The 23,161-nt window shown below is 39.8% G+C and overlaps 1 protein-coding gene across 2 annotated transcripts in view; it reads right to left on the bottom strand.

The window, feature by feature from the left end:
- Positions 1-23,161, bottom strand: part of ptprt (protein tyrosine phosphatase receptor type T) — a 328,330-nt gene that overhangs the window by 24,506 nt on the left and 280,663 nt on the right. For both annotated transcript variants that reach the window (XM_038696881.1, XM_038696882.1), the window contains 4 exons: positions 7,847-7,923; positions 6,022-6,058; positions 5,451-5,548; positions 4,058-4,174 (listed from right to left, as the gene is read on the bottom strand). In XM_038696881.1, coding sequence (XP_038552809.1) covers positions 4,058-4,174; positions 5,451-5,548; positions 6,022-6,058; positions 7,847-7,923 — 329 coding nt within the window. The remainder of the gene's footprint in view (positions 1-4,057; positions 4,175-5,450; positions 5,549-6,021; positions 6,059-7,846; positions 7,924-23,161) is intronic.

The raw sequence follows: 23,161 nt of genomic DNA, 5'->3' as shown, positions 1-23,161 counted from the left end.
GTGACAAAGAAAAAGGAGACAGAGGAGAGGAGAGAACCAGACAAACAAAGAGAATGAGAGAAAGGTGGGAGCAAAGAGGAGAAAAATCAAACCCAGAAAACCACGAGGTGATTTGATAACTTGACTTCCAATTGATTTGCTCTCTTGTGATGTTGAAATTACTTCTCTAAATCGATAGACGGCAGCCAGGGCCTCCATGACTGGTCGGTGAAAAAAAACCCAAAACAACAACAACAACATTAAGGTGCTTGACATGATGGAAATAGGTGATGGAATACTGTAGAACCTTTCTTCACTATGAAAGTGGAAAATGATCTCTGGTGCTTTTTACGCCGTTCTTTAAATGTTACACTTCTCAAAACAAATTTTCAATGAATGACTGACAAATAACATTTTATTGTTCTGTAGTCAACATTCATTCTCAAAATGCATTTGCAGATTTTGGTTTTAAAAGTAAGAGCCAGACAAACATTCTCCATAGTCCTATTACTTGTCCTGTTGTTCTTTGTCTTATCAGAAAATGCACATTGTTTTAGTAGTAAAGCTTCTCATGACTATTTTTTAAATGCTTTATCTCACAAATACAGGTACAAACCTCTCTGACTACCTTTCAGAGAGGTTACTTTTTTACTAGATCAGCAGTATGTTTTATAAAGTCGGCAAAAAGACACAGAATTTGTCTTCTGGACTTTACCACCCGTGATTCCATTAACAGCAGCACATGTGCGCCACATGTGGAGTAAGCTTGGTAATGATGTAGCCTATGAAAACAAAACCAACGTTGTAGAATGACATCTGCATTGGTGTGTTCGCTGTCACTTTACCTGGACTATGCTTGTCAAATATCCACTGTGTCTGTGTCTCGTAACGTAATAGATAACAACTCTATTTGTGTTTCTCTGCTAAATGCTAAAATGGGTCGCCACCGTTAATATACCTGGGCGGCCCGTCCAAATAAAGCATGTGTAGGAATCGCTGCATACAGTAGACATACTCTGTTTTAACATATTATTGTTATTATTGGGGTGGCTGTGACCCAGGGGGTAGAGCAACAGTCAAATTATCGGAAGGTTGGTGGTTCGATTCTCAGCTTCCCCAGTCTGCATGTTGAAGTGTCCTTCGGCAAGACACTGACCCCAAATGTCTCCTGATGGTTGTTCCATTGATGTGAATGAGTTAATTTCCGTTTCTGGTGATAATTTTGCAACTTAGCCTTTGCTCATCAGTCTATGAATGTGTCTGAATGGGCTGAATGTCAGCACTTTGAGTGGTTGGAAAGACTTGAAAGGCGCTATACAAATACAGACCATTTACCATTTACCATTATTATGTTATTAGGGCCCGAGCAGGAAACATTTGAGGTCCTTATTGAAACTGAAGGAATTTCTTTCTGCTAATACAGCACATAAAACATGCTAAAATACTAACAAAACTTTGCACAAAATTCTCGCAAAAAATGTACGTATAATATTTTTTTTTGTGCATGGGCGTGGCAAAATGGCTCACAGTCCTATTACAAGTCCTTGAGACCCATGGGAAGATCCATGAGAAGCACATATTGATTGTTGTGGTAAAGGAAAAGAGTAAAAAAAAAAAAAATCATTATCTGACAACAAAACAGAATCCATGACCTTTATCTCGAAACCTTAACTAAGACAGACTAACTGTGCTGTGTTGCTCTATTAAGTTTGTCTTACTCAGACTTTGTAGTTAAAGGACAACTGTTTTCTGGGGGAAAATATGGTTTGATTGCCAGGTGCTGCTTAAGCACAGCCTCCCCGTTCATTTCAGTGAGAGCACTACTTTGTATTACTCAAACAGGACCTTCCTCATTTGTATTTCATCTTCTCACAACAACCTAGCCCAAATAAAGAAAGAGACTGCCTATTCTTATTCACATCCACATCTGAACACAGTCAGAGAGGTGGTGAGGATTTTAAGCATTGTAAACAGTTAGACAAATAGCGTTTCAACCCACTTCAGGCAGGGTTTTTCCAGTTTGACATAAACTTGTTATACACATCTCTCAAACCATCTGTCTAATCTGTCTAATATGTGTATGTGATGTGGTCTTCAAAGTTGTCTTTTTTGGCCAGTAGATTTGTGTACACGCATGCAATTGTTTGGTTTCTCCAGATCTGAGCGCCATAGAGCAGATTACTCTTCTGCTGTTTTGGATGTGGTCCATCGGGTGAACTAAGCCCTGTTGAAGTTTCTTGTTGGGTCCAAACAATACTGAGAAACTGCGTTTAGTACAAATTCTAAAAAATGTATTTTACATTCTACATATTGGACTAAAAGGCTGTGCTTTTTTTTGTGCCAGGTGTTTGTCTGGGATTCTGGGACGACCTGCTTTCAGGATCTGGATAAGATCAGATCAGGAAAATCACTGTCTAACTGTGGTGGATATGATCATGATGATATGATCATGTGGATTATATGACTCAGACACTGCTCTGTGTGAGTGGGATTTCGGTTCATTTCAGTACTGAGTTTCACATTGGAAATGGAAAATTATGTTACCATCCACTCAGACATGAATGTCTGAAATGTCTTGGGATATGTCTGTTTTTTGTTTGTTTCTCTCTCTCTCACACATACACACGCACGCACGCACGCACGCACGCACACACACAAACGCACATGCAGATTTTCTTCTTTCTTTGATTCTTACTTTCTTGTCCTCAGTGCTTGGTTAATCTCCTTGAATGTGCCATTAATAAACCTTTTCATTAAGATCCTGTTCTCATTATTCCCTGCAATTAAAGCTATTTAACTGTCGTGGAGAACCTGAATATACTCTCTCTCCCCCTCTGTCTTACTTTCTCTTTGTTCTTCAAATTCATCACACACACACACACACACACACACACACACACACACACACAAACACACAAACACACAGTCACAGAACACACTGTAGTTTAAAGATGGAGAATTTTGTGTGTGTCTGGTGTGTGTTTGTACATATTAATGCATACTGCAGAATGACAGGCATTTTAAAATCTGCTTTCCTTTGAATGTTAAAGTACTCATGCACACACAGAAACACACACATAGAGGTGGTATGGATTAATGGCTTGCTAAACGAGCTGACAGCGTGGACTTGAAGACTTGTCTTCATAAGCTGCTTTTGCACAAGTGAAGGGGGAAGGAAATACAGGATGGAGGAAAACGGGAGAGTGAGACAAAACGAGGCAGGAAAAGAGCAACATTTTAGGTATTACAGGTGTCTGATAATAAATGCGTATTATATTTGTACATTAATGTAAGAATTAGTCGTTATCGACTACAATGAAGAATTGCCACTATTGACTATTTTTTTGTGATTTTAGATACTACAGGATTTGAATGTAGCAGTGTACTGTATACTTCTCTGACAACACTACACTGTTTCTAATAATTAAATATAAGTCTTAAATATATCCACTGAAATCATTACCCGGAACAAAAAAGAAAGAGAAGTAGAATGTTAAACGGGGGGGGGTTAAGAGAGAAACAATGGATATAACATAGAAAGGCAAAGTAATGGATCTTTTTCTCTTATTGTGAAGTAGTCCTGCTGTTTTTCCATTCACAGAGCACTGGAGAACAGTATCACAGCAAGGATGGTACATTGTTCCACTTGCACTTTTTGTCTTTTCCCTCCTGCCTGATTACAAGGGCCGCAATTATGCTTTCAATCTTCCTCTTAAACACCGAGAAACAAACAAGTAACACTGCTTGCTTCCCTCAATGAAATGAATGTAATGGTAATCCAGGTTTTGGGTTTACAGAAAATGGAAGTGATAAGTAACATGTAGCAATGAGGGTAACTGAGCATCTACAGGGCATGAGAGGGTTTTAAATCCCATCTGAGGTCTTGTGGGAAGTATTCTGTAAACCAGACCAACAATATATTGATATAACATCAAAGTTTGTCACATTTATTTACCACTTTTGTGGGGGGGAATAATTGAAATCCATATGACATATTGGGGTCCCTATATTATAAACAGATGCATTAAAAATTCAAGGTCTCCGTTTGTTTTCTGGTTGATGATGTTTACTCGTTTACCTTCTGGACAGTGAATGTCCGTATGACGTATTCAGCAAGTGGTTCTGTTTCTATCAGGGTCACCTTGATGTCTCCATAAACCTCTGTCTCATCCGGCCAGTAACGAACACACTTCACCTGGAAAAGACCATTTACATTCTTACAATGTAGTTAAATTTGCATGCTGGTTATTATCACCGAAAGAGCATTAACAGAGTGGGATGAAGCAGAAGTCAAGATGATCACCAGGGAAAATGTAATAGATTAATAATAGACATTTATTATTTGACATTTGAAAGTTACTGATTTGAAATTACTGGATAACATTGTAAAGTCACATAAGCTCCCACTAAAGAAAAGCCAAGGCTGTATTATTGTGGAGCCAGATGTGATAATACCACTTGTAATTAGACTACACATTTGGATAGAGATATTTGGAGTGATGAAATATTTTGGTTACAAATCTGTTGGAATTTTATTTGGTTTACTGCCCCCAGCTCCACTTTATTTTACTATCTTTACCTGTCTTGACCAGTGAAATATCTGATTCCACCTTCTCAGAATCCAGCAAAGCAGGGATAGGCGTGATGTTCTTATATGAGCACATAAACTCCCCAGGAAGGACATGTTGCTGGATAGGTTGGAGTACAAAGTATCTGACTAAACTGGGGACCAGGGTTCACCATCCCCACCAACAATCAGTTTTATTTGTTTCTGGTTTTCTTCTTTACATGCTTTTATGTTTTGAGTTACAGTCGGCTTTCTCCATCAAGTTGATTTCTTAAACAATGTGTAAACAAGAAATTTGGTTCTCATGATCTGTGGTAGGGGATTAGAGAATACCCAACCAGATTTCTCCTGGAGAACGCTGACTTCTTGGACATGTACACAGGTAACAAAGTTTAAAATTGACTGACACAGCATCTTCTGTCATTAATGCAGTTCTTAAAAGCGAGCTGCCGTTTCAGAAAGGTTTGGGTAACTTGGTGACTTAAGTCAAAACACATAAAGGTCCGCTGAAACCAAGTACTTTAATTGACTAAACTAAACTTTTACTTTACATTTTTGGAACTCATATGAGTCTGTTTGGAATGTGATAACAAGATATATATATATAAATGTTTAGACATAGGAACTTGTCTAGCAGTTCAAACTTTTGCTCTCTCGATAACTGTTATACTTATCCATGGTTCTGACCTAGGTATACTTTTATAAACTAGATTTGCAACTTTACTGGGGTATTATGAAATGGTCTGCCATAAGATATCATTCTATTTTTGATTGGACTGTAACTGTAATAAAGACAAAAAAACTTGAATTAATGACTTATGTAACTGTATACCTCTACGGTTATTAGATCTCTTCATCAAACACACATAAACACATTTTGTAATCTCTTGGATGATGAACTCACCCTGCCCACCTCCACTAGGTTGGTAACCATGACGATAGAGGCTGAGTTTTCCTGCCAGACCATCCTCCAGAAATCTCTCACCGTTTCCTGCATGGGCCCTGACACACCCACATAAATTAGAGACATATGCATACTGATACACACAAACAGAGCACATGCACACAGGTGTATGAATGTATAAACACACATTCACTCCAACGTCACGTAAAAATCACGTCACCACTGAAAGCACATACTGACTACCACGGCGCACATGGAAACATACACACATAAACAGGGAAACACACGTGTGCACACACACTTGCACTCACACACTATCAATCCCAGATAGTGGTTCGGGGGTTTGAGGTAATGGGGTCTTAAATTTGTCAGGGGGATTTTATACGGCAGTTTAGATTTAGGAGGTTGTGGTAATAGCCTTCCAGCCCGGAAGGACGACATTTACCAGGTGGCTGACACACACACACTCACACACACTCACACACACACACAAACACACACTTGTATCGGCACAAATGTAGAATCACACATACAGCCTTCTCACACACACTCATCATGTTAGTTTAATTACCTTGTGTGGCGATGTAATGTCTGGGTCTATGGTACCCCTATGAGACAGAAAAAAAAGTGAAGCATAAAACAATGTCTCCATACTTTCGTCATCTCCCTCTTAATCTAACCATAGTCTAACTGTCTTTCCTTTAAATTGTCCTCATTTTCTCTATTTTAGTATGTTACTTTTCCTGTTCCCTCACTTTATTATTCTTTTCTTTCTTTCTTTATTCCATCTTCTCTTTCTAATTTTCATCTTTTCCTTTCTCTTTCTTTCTTTTCCCAGGCTATGCACTTTTCTGTGTCTTCCCAAAAGGATAAAATATTATATTGCAATTCAAAATCAACATATAAACTCCCTACAACCAATTGTAAAAGTTTGTCTCCTTTCATTCACTTCTAGCTTTGTCCCATTTTACTTTGTTCATTTCTACATCTGTTGGTCTCACAGCCTGCTTCTCTTGTTCCTTCTTAATCCATCTTTTCCTCTCTCTTACATCATTTATTCCTCCCTTTCTCCTGCTGAAGTGAGTCCTTACTTTTTCTCCTTTTTTAATTATCCCCTCCTCTTTCACTTGTTTCCTTCTTACTCAGCCTTTCAATCAATTTCTGCTTCCCTTTATGTCCACCTTCCTCCCTCCTTTCCTCTCTTTCTATCTTGCTTTTTCTCATCCCTTCTATCAATCAAGCAGATGGACTAACTTATTCCTTCTTCCTTCTCACTTCAGTTTCGTCCTCCCATCCTTTTTCCCTGTTAATATTTCCCATTTCCCTCCCAGTCCCTTCACTCCACACAGAGGCATAACTGAAGGTCGTTTTCTAAATAAACATCAAATAAAATAATAGCAGGATCTTAATTTTTCCACTATAGGACAGATGAAAAGCGCATGGCTCTCTCCCCTTGTCCTTGCACACCCCTCCTCACACCCAATGCCTTCCAATGAGATGGATAACCTTGTTGATATAAAAACACGTCCCTTTCACATTGTCATTAAGACGCTATGAGTATCTTCACTGAGGAGATGTATTGTTTTGGTTTAGTTTTCCAATTCCCCCCTCCTCTTCTTGAAAAAAACAATCTTGTTTGTGGAGACTGATTAAAAATAAGCATTATAATAATTCATTAAGACTACCATTATAACAGTCATCTGTGAGCGAGAGATTAAAGTGATAAGCGAAGCACTTAGAGAAGAGGAGGAGGAGGAAACAAATGGATGGATGGGAAAGGTAGGGAGAGCAGGACAACAGTGGGAATGTGGGACAGAGTTAATAAGGGAAAAGGGTATTGAAGGCAGACAGCTTAATGGGAGGAAAAAAGAATCATTCTAGTATTCTGATGATTTTACCAGCAACCAGATTTATTTATGTATTTATTTAAGAAATGCAGCTCAGATGGCTCCATTTGTTGCAGTATCCTGAGTGAGTGTATATGTGTGAGGGTTGATGCATGTGAATATGTGATATCTCTTTTAGTTTTCTCCAGTGTTGAAACATCTTTGCCCTTGCATTGTCATACAACTTTCTTCTCTGTTTATACTCTTCCGACCTTTCCTCTTTGGCTGTTCTTCTGCCATCTGTACCTCTTCACAGTGCCTGAAAACCAGCACATTCGAATGTGCTGGTGTATAGAACTGTCTCTCACACTGCCTCCACCCATCATTCCTGTGCATGAGCAATAATGCCATCTGTTGCTGTGCAGGAAACCTAGATTATTTTAAGAGAGCTAATCAACCATTTGGAAATATTCTTTGAATTTAACAAAGTGTATCAGATTACAATCTATCTACTATCCCTTTCAAAGTATAAATGTGTGAGTGTGTTTGTGTGAATGTATAAACACTTACATCAATATAATTGGCGTTGATGTAGTCAGAATGGGGGTCTCCATCGAGCAGCTGCAGTCGGACCCTGGTGTGATCATCTGAGGGGTCAGATAGCACAAAAATACAACAGGCCTAAAGTTACATTTACCCACAGATCGGAGCAGCTAACTGACTGGGTGGGGGAACTAATCAACTAACCAGGCCCAAAGTTATGAGACCTACCAAGTAACCTGCAGTCCTGCAAATTATGACTATCAAAGCAATGTCTTGGTTGAGCATATACAGTACTTCACTTTTATCCATGAATTTATAATAAATATTATTTGCATAAGTCTGGATGATGGGGCAAACACTGTTTCCATAATGAGCTGCCTTTATCAGCAAATACTAGTTTATATACTGCCAAATAATCCATAATCTTGCAACAGTGTGACCACAAATTGAAACTCTTTGATTATTGTCTCTATTTTAATTCCAGTTACTCTTAAATACTTGAAACCCTTTGCATAGTCTTCCTGGTGACTCCCAAGAAGAGATACTCCGCAATTACAACAATATGTTCCACTCTACCTTGAAGCTGTTTATGTCCACTGGTTATTTGCAGAAATCAGACGAATGTCAACATGGTTTAAAACTGCATCTTCTTCTCCCTTGTTGTTTTAAATTCAAAGAACATACTTTTGCTTGGATGTTTTAGAGGTTTAAAATCCCATGTTGGATAATTGACAAGGAAGGTGACTGAAGTAGTGCACACAAAAGAAATGTAAAATTACCTTAATAATTGTAATGAATCAACGATCTTGCATATTACCACTGAAAAAAGGATAATAAATACTACACATGACCTGTTTTAAATAACAGATGATATCTATGAGCATTTCACATAGCACAACCATGGATCAGTGGTGAGAGCCATTGTCAAACTACACGTCATCAAAATTAAATATGCTTTTCCCCTTTCCTCTGAATTTCATTTAGTTTGTTTGGAGCTCTAATAGCCATCCACAGCATTAGGACCGTATGTGGATGATTATGGTTAATGACAGACAGTGATTTGGTTTAGTCACAACGGCAGATGATTGCAAATGAAGCAGACATGATTTAATCTGATTATCTATGTTTTTCTCTCTTATTCTCATCATTTGTCTTTCTTGCACTGATATTCATACTTAATTTTTTTCATTTTCTGAGACATATTCAAATTTTTGGAAAAAGAATTTGAGAGATTGAAGTCAACAGCAGAGAGGAGGTGGGTGAATGAGAGATGAAATGAAGAAAACGAGAAGAGGGGAGTAAGAAAGAAGTAAAAAGATGAGGTGGAGCAGAAGTTGGCAAGTATAAGGTTGGATGAGGACAAAAGAGAATGAGTGCTAGGAGAAGGGGGGATGGGAAGAAAGAAACTGGCAACCGAGGGGAGAAATAAAAAAGGGATCACCTCTGTGTTTCTTTGAAGTCATTGAAATGCTAATGCATATGACTTTACTGATTGATGCAAAGCTACAGCGGGGTGGAGTGCTTAAAGCAAGTGCACAGTGAGCTGGCTGCGGTTAGCCTGCAAGCGAGTCTGCAGTGAAGACATCTGAACTGTGTTAGAAAATTAGATCAACATTTTTGCGCCAATGCTTCAGGTTTCTGCTTTTGAATAATTTTACCTCCTGAAATTCACAAGTAGGCATTTCAAAAGCTAATTATTCTCTGAAAATGTGTTTAGATGCAACAACACAACTGCCATGCCTATAGCTTTACACACACAATATAGCTAAAACATACTTTGTAGAAGCAGGATTTGTTTTTTTTACCCAATTTGAATCAAAACTCAAATTCATCTTCCTCAAAAAGAAACTGTGCCTCGGAAACAGAGCTTTTATGTGAGCATCTACTGTGTGGTCAATGACTCATACCTACAATTGTAACCCATTTCCTCTATGTTTATAGTGTGGGCTTGGGGGTAATCATTTTGTCAAGTAGGCGTTAACATTTTTGTTTTGGTGAATATCTTGAATAGATGTGTGAATTGTCTATTCATGGCTAGAACAAAAGGAGGCTTCCAGTGGAGACAAATGAATCAAAGTAGCAGAAAATTGCCAAGAACTCATTTTGAAAACGAGATCCTTTGGAACACCACTGAATATACCAATTCACAGATAAAGACCTTGAGATGTAGATAAAACATCTGTAAAAAGGTAACAGTGGATTTGAGATTAACAATGCTAACGCTATACTAGGATCACAACTTTTACAAACTGCATAATATTGGTATAGTATTAGTATTATACCATAGTATAGGATTAAATCGTATTATTAAAGTCAGTTGATTAAGTTAATAGTGTTATTAGGACATGGGTCTTCTTCAATTTAAGCCATAGCCTTTATTTTAATGTCATCTATCAAACATTATCTTTGGAGCTGAGCTGTTCACATCTGGTGTTATAAAGCATTTAACCAAACAAAACCAGATAGGCCTGGTTTGAACTTGGTCATGTAGCCTAACCCAAGAAGCTGACATTGCTGGTAAATAATGTGTTCTAGTTAAACCTATAGAGATGTCCTGTCCTTTGATTATAAATCAAATCTGTCATCATTTGTGTCATCCAAGAAGCTGACAATGCTGGTAAGTTTAGGCCTACATTAACTATAAATGAACAATTATGATGAGGTTTAAGAAATTTGCACGTTTAAGAATATAAGAAAGATTTATCGGGTCTTCTTTAAAAACAAGAGATGTTGTATCTCTGTCATATACAGTGAGGAAAATAAGTATTTGAACACCCTGCTATTTTGCAAGTTCTCCCACTTAGAAATCATGGAGGGGTCTGAAATTGTCATCGTAGGTGCATGTCCACTGTGAGAGACATAATCTAAAAAAAAAAAATCCAGAAATCACAATGTATGATTTTTTAACTATTTATTTGTATGATACAGCTGCACCTGAGAAAATCAATGTTAGAATTCTGACTCTCAAAGACCTGTTAGTCTGCCTTCAAAATGTCCACCTCCACTCCATTTATTATCCTAAATTAGATGCACCTGTTTGAGGTCGTTAGCTGCATAAAGACACCTGTCCACCCCATACAATCAGTAAGAATCCAACTACTAACATGGTCAAGACCAAAGAGCTGTCCAAAGACACTAGAGACAAACTTGTACACCTCCACAAGGCTGGAAAGGGCTACGGGGAAATTGCCAAGCAGCTTGGTGAAAAAAGGTCCACTGTTGGAGCAATCATTAGAAAATGGAAGAAGCTAAACATGACTGTCAATCTCCCTCTGACTGGGGCTCCATGCAAGATCTCACCTCGTGGGGTCTCAATGATCCTAAGAAAGGTGAGAAATCAGCCCAGAACTACACGGGAGGAGCTGGTCAATGACCTGAAAAGAGCTGGGACCACCGTTTCCAAGGTTACTGTTGGTAATTCACGTTTACCAACAGTAAAAAGTAGACGTCATGGTTTGAAATCACGCATGGCACAGAAGGTTCCCCTGCTTAAACCAGCACATGTCAAGGCCCGTCTTCAGTTTGCCAATGACCATTTGGATGATCCAGAGTAGTCATGGGAGAAAGTCATGTGGTCAGATGAGACCAAAATAGAAGTTTTTGGTCATAATTCCACTAACCGTGTTTGGAGGAAGAAGAATGATGAGTACCATCCCAAGAACACCATCCCTACTGTGAAGCATGGGGGTGGTAGCATCATGCTTTGGGGGTGTTTTTCTGCACATGGGACAGGGCGACTGCACTGTATTAAGGAGAGGATGACCGGGGCCATGTTTTGTGAGATTTTGGGGAACAACCTCCTTCCCTCAGTTAGAGCATTGAAGATGGGTCGAGGCTGGGTCTTCCAACATGACAATGACCCGAAGCACACAGCCAGGATAACCAAGGAGTGGCTCTGTAAGAAGCATATCAAGGTTCTGGCGTGGCCTAGCCAGTCTCCAGACCTAAACCCAATAGAGAATCTTTTGAGGGAGCTCAAACTCCGTGTTTCTCAGCGACAGCCCAGAAACCTGACTGATCTAGAGAAGATCTGTGTGGAGGAGTGGGCCAAAATCTCTCCTGCAGTGTGTGCAAACCTGGTGAAAAACTACAGGAAACGTTTGACCTCTGTAATTGCAAAGAAAGGCTACTGTACCAAATATTAACATTGATTTTCTCAGGTGTTCAAATACTTATTTGCAGCTGTATCATACAAATAAATAGTTAAAAATCATACATTGTGATTTCTGGATTTTTTATTATGTCTCTCACAGTGGACATGCACCTACTATGACAATTTCAGACCCCTCCATGATTTCTAAGTGGGAGAACTTGCAAAATAGCAGGGTGTTCAAATACTTATTTTCCTCACTGTATAGTGACAACGCCCGTCAGTTAGAGGGGCCTCCAACTAAATTTTGATTAGGGCCCCCGAAGGTCTAGGGCCGGCTCTGCTATATCCTGACACCTGTATCCTGTACATGAGACAGATAATCTTTGAAAAAAAAATCAGGTTTCTCTGGCTCCTCCTAGTGATATTTGCAATAATGCAATGTCTGGATGAAAACCAAACACAGTGGCTGAGAAACAACCAACAACAATGAAAAAACTGCTCATCCCTCTTTTGCCAACAATTGGTGCATCTTTGGGAAGACAATTTGTGGTGAGAGGGACCAGGGTCTTGTCAAGACTTTCACTACTACAAGACATTTTCAAAGGACAACCAGCTCCTTCTGCAGCGTTACAAACTTCTGGGTTTGGTAGGAGTTATACGAGCAGTAGAGACAAATGTGAAAGGGGTTCCATTGTGTATGTTCAATTGTTGCCTACTGCAGCTTTCAAGCAGTTGTGTGGCATCAATCACATTAACAGATAAATATTTTAATGTCATTGTCTCATGTTTTCAAACAATATTTAGAAACTGGGCTAATGGAGTCCATTAACCAGCAGAATATGTTGCCCAGAGTCATGAAATAACTAAGCTGATTTGTCAAGATTGTTTGGGTTTCAACCTGCAGTTTGATATGTCTCTTGGCCAAATCACAACAGGACTTTTCAAGCACCATCTCAAAGACGTATTGTTCAGTGGTTTTCGGTCAAACCCAAAAGGATTCATGTCACCCCACGACTCAGGAACTTCAACTGGCTACCCATGACCTCCCAGATCAAATTAAAAAAACTACAGCTTGCATAAAGTACATACAGAGTGACTACTGGGTCTTCACCCACCAACCTAAACTCTGTTGCTTTGGCTAAAAAACATCTGCCAAATTAGTAAATGTAAATGTAGTCTGATTCCAAGCTTCTAAGGCTACATTCGGACTGCAGGCCAATGTGAGCCAAATTCGATTTCTTTGCCCATATGTGACACAGATCTAATCTTTTTATGACTGTGTGAACGGGCCAAGTCACGTGGAATCTGATCTTTTCCAGTTCGGAATCGGGCCACTTCCATATGTGGTCTAAATTCGATACATATCGGATCTTTTTAAATGCGACCCGAGTCTGGACACTAAGGTCAGAATTGATGCGACTTTGATGTCATTCTAGAGCAGCTGTTATCACAGTTCTGCTGTAGTGAGTGAAAAAGCTCCACAAAAGCCATAGTTATACATGTGGCTTCCTCCTCTACCTTGCTATCATCTGCTCACAAATTCCCTTTCTTACACCTGAAATCCACCGGACCGCGAGCTCTCTTCTGAGTTATGTGCATGCTATTTGTCTGAGTGGACACAGTGGGGAGAGAGAGAGAGAGGGAGGGAGAGTGTGAGTTGTGGGGTAGTTGCGTTGTCCAGCGTGGAAGAAACTATAAAGAAAAGAAAGGATTGAAGTTGTGAACACTTGTCATAATTCGGGAGAAATGTGACCTATGAGAGGATAATAAAAAACGTGAGACTCCCATGAGCTAACCAGTAACACCGGAGCTAACTTCTGTTGCACTTTGTTTACTTCTGTAGCCTGCAACAGCGTACTTGCGTGTGATGTGTTATTCTTCTGCGCATGCGGGTCACTTTCAGGCCATGGACAGTTCACACTGAAGTCTGATATGGGTTGCATTTAAACAACAATGTGAACTGTCAAACAAAAGAAATCAGATCTGGGGAAAAAATTGGAATTGAGCATTAAGGCCTACAGTCTGAACGTAGCCTAAGAGTCTTCCCACTGGGGCAATCGAGAAGCAAGGCACCCTGATAGTAGTAGATAGACATAGACATAGCATCCAGAGACATGCACTTCTCAATTAGTGTTTCCAGGAATCACCCCAGAATAGCAATAAATCTGACTATAAGCATGAGACACAAGCCTGCAACACTGATGTTGTTGTTAATCACTTACTGGCCCATACACCGGGCTCATCTCCACACCCTCACTTTTGGATGACATGCAACAAAGTGCCTCGAGGTGGAATGGAATCCGGGCATCTGCGGTAAAGACCTTAATGTTACATGCTCTACTGGGGCACCCCCACACCTTTTGCTAACTTCCCCTGGCACTGAATAATATCACAGAAATCGTTGACACAGAATTGCTGCATATAATACAGAGTCTTGCAACAAATACTTGATTATCATTTCTCTATTTGCATCACCTTGAGGAGAATTATTTGTACAGCATCTATCAGAGTAATTGTCCAGCTCTGGCTGAGCGGCAATGATGGCAGCATGACTCCACTCTGCCGATACAAGATACTGTCATCAGCTATCAGCTCACCCACACTCTTAATCACAATTCTCACACACACAAACCATCTCTCTCTCTCTCTCTTACACACACACTCACACACTCACATTACCTGCATGTAAAAACAAAAACAACAGGGGGTAGTCTGCCAGCCTTCTGCTCTTTCTCTCCCTCTCGCTATCTTTAATTCTTCTGACTTCTACCAATTCTCCTCTTTCTCTGTCTCATCTCGCCTCGTTTTCCTCCTTTTCTCAGCTGATTCTGTCCACCACCTCGCCTCTCCTCTTCAGGTCTTTCCCTCGCCTGTCTTCCTTCATTTACCTTTTTCTCCTCCTCTCACTTTGTCTTGCCCCATACTGTCTCGCTCCTTCAGACAGTAGTAATTACACAGGCCTAGTGTCAGGCTGTCATAACACATGAGCCACACATATGAGGTTGGAGGGAGGTTGGAGGGAGGGAGGGGCCCTTTCCACTTCTCTCTGCCCAAGGAGGGGAGCTTCTAATTGGGCTAAGATGGCAGGAGGTACTGCCTTGCAAACACTGCAGATCTGGACACAGGCCACAGGTTTGAAGAGGCATCCGTGCATGTGTGTGTGCATGTGTGTTGCTGAAAAACTGAATTGAAGATTTCTTTAAAATTTCTTGTAATGTATGTGTGCATTTATGCGTGAGCAAAGAATACACACACACACACACACACACACACACATTTATTCAACCCTGTCTCTTAGATCTAGATCTGGATATACAGTAGATATATTTAGTAGATATGTGCACTCAGGCTCATGTTGGCTTTTGCAGTACTGGAGTAACAACAAAGTCATGAGAAGCTGTGGTGTTCAAGGGCGAAGGGTCACGAACCCATTACTCATTAATGAGCTCCACTCCTCTGCTGAGTCTCCCGCTCCTCATAACCTTGCATCTCCCCCCTCTCCTTTCCCTTGCTGCCCTCTCCTCTCTCCTCTCGGCTTATAGTTTGGTTCCATTTTCTCTCGCCGTATCTTTACTTTTTTCTTCCTCTTTTGTCCCAAGTCTTGTCATTACCCCGCCAGCCACTGTAAAAGTTTTGTTGGGGAGAACTTGTTAACTTGAGGGGTCCAGAAAAGGCCAAACAAAATAGACGTCTACGTTTTTATCTTGGAGAGATTCGCAGGGGCAGCCGAATGCAGCAGAAAGCTGTAATTTGGAGACATCAGATCAGATTGTATGTACTGAGAGCCTGCACAAAGCCACTGCACACAAATAAAATGAGAGCGAGCCACCAGTGTCTAATGACTACTGCCGTACCACAACAGGAGCAGCTGTATTGATAGCTTTTGAAGATCGAAGGTCACAATGAGGTTTTATATTACATAGCACCAAAAATAAAACCTTAAAAACATAAAAACATAAATTACTCAAATATATTAATTGGAGCAGGAGATAATCTGTTAAGTCATTATGCTGCAGTTCCATAAATATATTGCCCTTTTATTGCTTTATAAGGCACGTGTCTACCCTAGATTGTTCTTATCTGATGAGGCAAAAAGACATTTAAGAAGTACTTAGGTTATATAATGCTGAAAACTGTTCTAATTAAATTATTCTACCCCGAATGGCACAATTCGCAACATATTTGGAAATTTAAATGATCTATGACCTTTACTGAACTATATGTTAGAAACTAGAGAGCTTTTTCACATCTCCTGCAAATCTCTGCCTCAGCTTTCTTCAACTTCCATTTTCATCCTCCCCAGCAGCCCTCGGATTTTGGAATTTTATTTTATTCCCACAAGAGGAAATGATTATTTTGGTATATGTAAATTATGGGTGTTTAAGATTTTTCTTCCCTAACCCTAAATTTTAATATTTTCACCACACATAATTTAACCATAATGTAATTCTCGTTCTTATTTGATCAAAGAAAAATTTGTAATGCAAGGTAGGATGAAATGTCAAGTGAAAAACATATCACTATACTAAATAGCAGCATAGCAAAGCCTTTGTGGTTTGGGGGGAAAAAAAACCTTGGCAGTGAAGAAGTCAATATAACTTAAAGTGGTGGCTTAGATTTTGTTTTCAAGTGCACTGGACAAAGTAATTGCTGGGTCATTGATATTGAAGAAAAAACCTTATCAACCTCCTGCAGATATATTATGGTCATTTGAGCTATGAGGCAGTTAAAACCTCTACTTACTGCCTATTTTATATTCTATTGTCTTTCCAGCTGCCTGAAAAGAGCAAGAGAAGTGGAAGAGAGCTTGCTGTTGGAGAGAGAGGAATTTAATGCTTCAATATGCCCATTAGGTTTTATTTTACAATGCTGGAGAGAGACTAGGGAAGTTCAGTATCATACAGTGGCATTAATGCAGACTAGATGCATGATGGGAGATTTCTGCTACTAAACTACTGTATCACACCTCTCCCCCTTTATAAATGACATGCCCTCTCTCTTTGATTTGTCTTTTATTTCCTGTAATTGTGATGGAGGTTAAAGGATCATCAGTATTTAGAGATCTATATGAAGCACAATGTTATTCTGTTCATTGCTTCTCTATCAAATAAGGCATTAGCTAGATGCTCAGAGGCATTCGGTGGCAGACGCATTTTATAAAGCACAATTAATTACACTTACATATACAGAGAAACACAGGGAGCAAAGGTTTAAAACACCACATAGTACCTTTACATGACAAGTTACTCATTAACAAACTGTTGTAAACAGGCACAACCCTTTTAGATGTCCACATAAACAGATGGAGCTGGTATTTTACAGAGAAGAAAAAAAAACGCTCACACTAGCACGTTGAAACTGCTGAACAAGATGTTTTACTCATCCATCCTCTCCTTCCCTCTCATCTCCTCTCTTCTCCTCCTCCTCTTCCTGCTCTTCTCGCTCCTTTTTCAGGCCACTAAGCAGGGATTGTGTCTGTCACAGATATACTTAATCAGTTAGCTCCCTATGGAGCTCAACTCACTCACGGCATACACTCTGCTGTCAGCCAGGCTCAAGGCATTAGGGAATTTAATAGCATGTGTGATTGAGTGTAAGTGTGTGTGTGAGCAGGACTGAGTAGCGTGTAAGTGTGTTAAAGTGTGTCTTTCTTCACTTCCCTGTATGCTCGTATGTTCTCGAACATCTTTAGGATGTGTGTGGAAAGGTTTGTGGGTGCATTTTTGGAAGTAATCCAATAGTGTTCCAATGTTCAAGTGATGTGCGTTCCAGTGTCAGCAACTACGTATGCATGTGTGTGGTGACTCTGTGTCAGTTTGCATATATGCATGCGTGTGTGTGTGCACGCGTGTTGGATGGTATTATAGTGTGTAATAGCCTATTAAGACCAGAGCTCCCTGCAGCTGATGTGTCAAACAACTCAGAATGCTGTCAACTTACACACACATGTACACACAAACACACACCTCAAGATGCTGTTTCCAGCTGTTTGAAGGCAGTTAGGAGTAAAAGAGAGAGGGAGATGAATGAGAGGGAGAATAAGAGAAAGATGTAGGGAAGAAAGGGCAGCTGCCTCTACACACTTTAATTCACACAACAGAACTACAGTGTATCATAAATCTAAACTATACTACTATGTTTCATTAAAGACAAATGTGCAAAATCAAAAAGTGTGTTTGGCATCCATTTTTTTCAAGAGAGACAACAAAACAGTATCTTGAATTGAATTTCTATGATTTCACTATCACCTCTTTAGACATTGGTGGTATATAGTGAAGCTACAGATCAATTGCTACTCAAAGAAGCATTTTCTCATTCCAACAAACAGCTCTCTTTCAAAAACCCCAAAATAATTCTTTAACTTCAAAGAACGCAACCTGCTCTTTACTTTGGCACTACAGTACTTATGGCAATGTGATTTATCAATGTCAAATGGCATTTACTTAATTCAGCAATACTGATAAAAACAACAAATAATAAAATATCTGTGAATATTTCTCTTTTGTTTAAACCAAGTAGATGGTAACTACCACTAATTGAGATCACAGCCCTCTTTTTTCCCACTGACCAACTGACACTCTGCTCATTAGTGTCCCATATCCGACAGTCCAAGTAATATCCCGTCTCTCCAGTGTAATGTCAGTTAGTGTTCGCCTGCAGCAGGCCAATTCACATGCCAGACAGAGAGTGAGAAGTTATCTGCATGTAAGTGGTTAAAACGCAGAAAGTGGAAATAAAACAACAGCAGCTGATGATCCTTTACTGCCATCTTACCACAAGAGTTTAGGGTAAGGGTGTGCGCTCTAACAGAGGTCTAGTCAAACTGAAATGATGTTGAAAAAGAAAGTTAAAATCATTTTTCAGTGGGTATCTTATAAATGTCTAGACAGCAGTGTATCTCATTAACTCTGATTAATTCATCAACAATCAATTATCACACACTGTTAATGATCACAGCTTGTCATTACCAGATATCAATGAATATCCAATCGTCAGCCCCCTGAAGTTTCAGAAAGATGAACTATAATTACTCACAATCCTCCACCTTCTAATTAAAAGTAAAATCATATTTAAAATCATTACTTCATCTTCTTCCACCACAACCTGATGCTTTTTTTGGTGGTAATTGTTAAAAATCAGCATCAAAGTTCTGCATGTATTGCTATTACTGTGTCTTTGTTACCCCCAACTGCTTCTGAAGAGGAACAATGATTAACAGCAATCACCGGCAACAATATCAATAATACTGCGGCTGACGTTAAAAATCAGCCTCATTATCACCATTATCTGTTTGTTCCCTCCCGCTGGGAGGTGCAGCACAAACCATTTCATCATCTGCTGGTGGGGGGCTGGCAAACGTAATCAGTCCTTCTTTGAGAATTCTTTTCTTCCTGTTTGTCTCTTGTTTTATTTTTTCACACTATAGCAACCAGAATTTTGATTAAAAGTAGAGGAATCAACACAAGAGAAAAATGGATACCCATTCAGTGGTGCAATATACCACTACTTAATTACAACCACATCTTTTTAAGTAAATTAAACCGCTGACTGTATACAATGATATTTTAAACAATCTGGTACTTCCAACTTTGTGGCAACAGTGAAAAAAGACCAGTATAGAATCAGAATCAGCTTTATTGCCAGGTATGTGTACGCATACGAGGAATTTGACTCAGGATTGTACACTGCTCACGATGTGCTTACTCATACAACAATACAATAATAAAATCAGACACAGGCTACAGTATAGAGAACACATATATACACACTGTCAACAAAACCAAAAACAATATAGACGGATGGAGACAATAGTGCCATGATCAGAGTGCAAAGGATGCAGGAGTAAATTATTTTTATCAATATTATTATTATTATTATTATTATTATTATTATTATTATTATTATTATAATTGTTATGTACATGTCGGAGGTGGATGAGATATAGAAGCGCACATACACATCATGCATACATGTACACATGTACACAGTGCGACAGAGCATCGTTCAAAAAAATTGTAGCTCACATAGTGATGTTTCCTCTTGCAGATCTTTTTAATCTATCATTAACTACCTGTACTGTGCCACAAATTTGGAAAGCTGCAAGAGTGACACCTCTTTTCAAAGGTGGGACCAATCGAATGTGAATAATTATTGCCCGATTTCTATCATTTGTGCAGTTGCTAAAATAATTTTTAATCAACTAACTGAGTACATTAATAATTATAACATTTTATGTCCACATCAATCTGGCTTCAGATCCAATTTTTCTACTTCATCTGCTCTCTTAAAATTTACAAATGATGTCTTCTCTGGTTTTGATAATGGTCATTTCATTGGCGCTGCTTTCATTGATCTCTCAAAGGCCTTTGCTCTGGTTTAACTCCTATTTGCATAGTAGACGTCAGTGTGTTGTTTACCAAGGATTCCAGTCAGATTATTTAATTGTTGATAAAGGTGTTCCTTAAGGCTCAACTTTAGGCCCCTTACTTTATCAATGACCTGGCACAGGTTTGTTCTCATTGTGAATTAGAGCTTTATGCTGATGACACTGTCATCTATACCTCTGAACGGGATTTGCTGCAAGTTCAAAGAACTCTTCAATCTGACTTTGATAAAGTACAACAGTGGCTGTTCATTAATAAACTTCTGTTGAACATGAAGAAATCCTGCTGCATGGTGTTTTCCACAATACAAAATCTCTGTTGTGCGTCTTGTTTTGAAATAAAGTTTTTAGATGGGTCCCTTATGCAGAATGTGGAGGAATTTAAATATACCTTTAAGATTAAGACATTGACAATATCATTAGGAAAGTATATGGACGTCTCTGTACAGATCAATCAATTGTTTTTCAAGTGAGAAAAAAAAATATTTCTCAAACGGTAATACCAATCATGTGACGTAATCCTGCATGTTACATTTTGTCATAAGGCATATTGATAAATGACGCATTAGTTGTTTAATGTATTCAGCTGATTATTTGTCAATATACTTTAATATGTGTGCTATGTTAATTGTGGGTGTAAGGGCAGGTGAGCGAGTTATTGTTTTGTATATATGTCTGTGTTTGTATTGTGTTTATGTTTTTGTATATGTACTGTGTGGTTAACTTTTGTGTCTGTATATACATATATGTTGCAGGACCCCCTTGAAAATGAGATGATACATCTCAAGGGGTTATCCTGAAATAAATTAAATTCAATGAATGCTGGAATACATAAGTATTATGTGCAGGTGTATTTGGTATACAGTATATACAATATGAAAATATAACAATATGAACAGTATGAATAGCTCTGAAATAGAGAATGACAGAATGATGAATAAATAATAAGTGGTAAGTGGTAGTCAGTCAACAGGTGGCTGATTGGAGGCAGAGTTACTCGGTTATTGCACAGGAATTGTTCCTGACACCGTGAGTCAGAAATCAGCTGTTTGTCAGAGTGATGGCTTGTGCGAAGAAACTGTTCTTGAATCTGTTGGTTTTGACGTACAGTGCTCTGTAGATCCTACCAGAGGGGAAATGCTGGAACAGGTTGTGTCCGCTGTGAGATGGATCTGCAGAGATGTTTCCTGCTCGTTTCCTGACTCTGGAAATGTATAAGTCGTGAATGGAGGGCAGTTGACATTGATGATTTTTTTCTGCAGTCCTGACTGTCCGTTGTTGTCTGCCACTGTCCTTATTGGTGGCAGATCCAAACCAGATAGACTCCTAGAGTCCACGATCATCTCCACAGTTTTGAGCGTGTTAAGCTCTAGGTTGTTCTGGCCGCATGAGAGAGCCAGCTGATCAACCTCCCATCTGTAGTTCAACTCATCACCTTCTGGGATGAGGCCAATGATCGTTGTGACCCCTGGGGGGCGCCAGTGCTAATATTCCGGGAGCTGAATGTGATGTTCCCCAGCCTCACCTGCTGACTCCTGTCAGTCAAGAAGTTTGTGATCCACTGACAGGTGGAAGCTGGCACAGTGAGCTGGGTTTCGTGGATGGATTTTCGTGGAGGATATCCGGGATGATGGTGTTGAACGCCGAGCTGAAGTCCACAAACAGGATCCTTGCAAATGGGCCTGGAGAGTCAAGGTGTTGCAGGATGTAATGCAGCCTCAAGTTGACTGCATCATCCACTGACCAGTTAGCCCTGTAGGCAAACTGCTGGGGGTCCAGCAAGGGGCCTGTAATGTCCTTCAGGTGGGCAACATGGTAGTGGGGGAAGGTGACTGTTGGACTGGGGTTGGAGCAGGGTGAGATGTGACTGTGGGCTCCTCAAACCTACAGTAAAATCCATTCAGCTCGTCACTGAATACCAGCAGTGTTGGGGGATGGTCTCCTGTAGTTTGTGAGTGTCTTTCCACACTGACGCAGGGTTGCTGGCTGTGAAGCTGTTTTCTAGCTTTTCAGCGTAGCATCTCTTTGCTGCTGTGATTTCTTTAGTCAGTGTGTTAGTGGCCTGGTAGTACAGGACTCTGTCCCCACTTCTAAAGGCCTCCTCTTTGGTCTGATGAAGCTGCCTGAGTTTCCCTGTGAACCAGGGTTTTTGGTTGTTGTATGTGCGGAAGGTTTTAGTCGGCACACATATGTTCTCACAAAAACTGACTAACTGTGTCAGTTAGTTCGTCCAGGTCAGTGGCTGCAGCTTCAAAAACACTCCAGTTAGTGCAGTCAAAGCAGGCCTGTAAATCCAGCTTTGACTCGTTGATCCATCTTTTCACACTCTTTACAACAGGTTTAGCAGATTTCAATTTCTGCCTGTATGTCAGGATAAGATGAACCAGACAATGATCAGAGAGTCTCAAGGCTGCACAGGGAACAGAGCAATAGGTGTCCTTTAATGTAGTGTAGCAGTGGCCCAGTGTGTCCCTGGTGGGACACTTAATATGCTGTCTGTACTTTGGAAGTTCATGGCTGAGGTTTACTCTGTTGAAGTCCCCGAGAACAATGAGCAAGGAGTCTGGATGTTTTTTTTCCCATGTTAGTTATCTGGTCGGCCAGGTGTAGTAACGCCTCACTAACACACGCCTGAGGTGGAATGTAAACGACGACCAGAACAAACGAGGAGGACTCCCGCGGGGAATAAAAAGGTTTACAGTTCATGAATAAGGTCTCTAAATGAGGGCTATATGATTGCTTGACCAACCTTTGTTTATGTAGAGTCAGATTCCGCCTCCTTTGAGCTCCGTTACGCGATCCGCACGGAAGAGAATGAATCCCAGTAGATGAAGTCCGTGATGTGCTCGGTGAGCCAGGATTCGGT

This window comes from Micropterus salmoides, unplaced genomic scaffold (assembly GCF_014851395.1).
Source record: "Micropterus salmoides isolate LMB-PRFRI ecotype aquatic unplaced genomic scaffold, ASM1485139v1 Ms_hic_scaffold_4, whole genome shotgun sequence".
NCBI lineage: Eukaryota > Metazoa > Chordata > Actinopteri > Centrarchiformes > Centrarchidae > Micropterus > Micropterus salmoides.
This window is presented reverse-complemented; position numbering and strand designations above follow the sequence as displayed.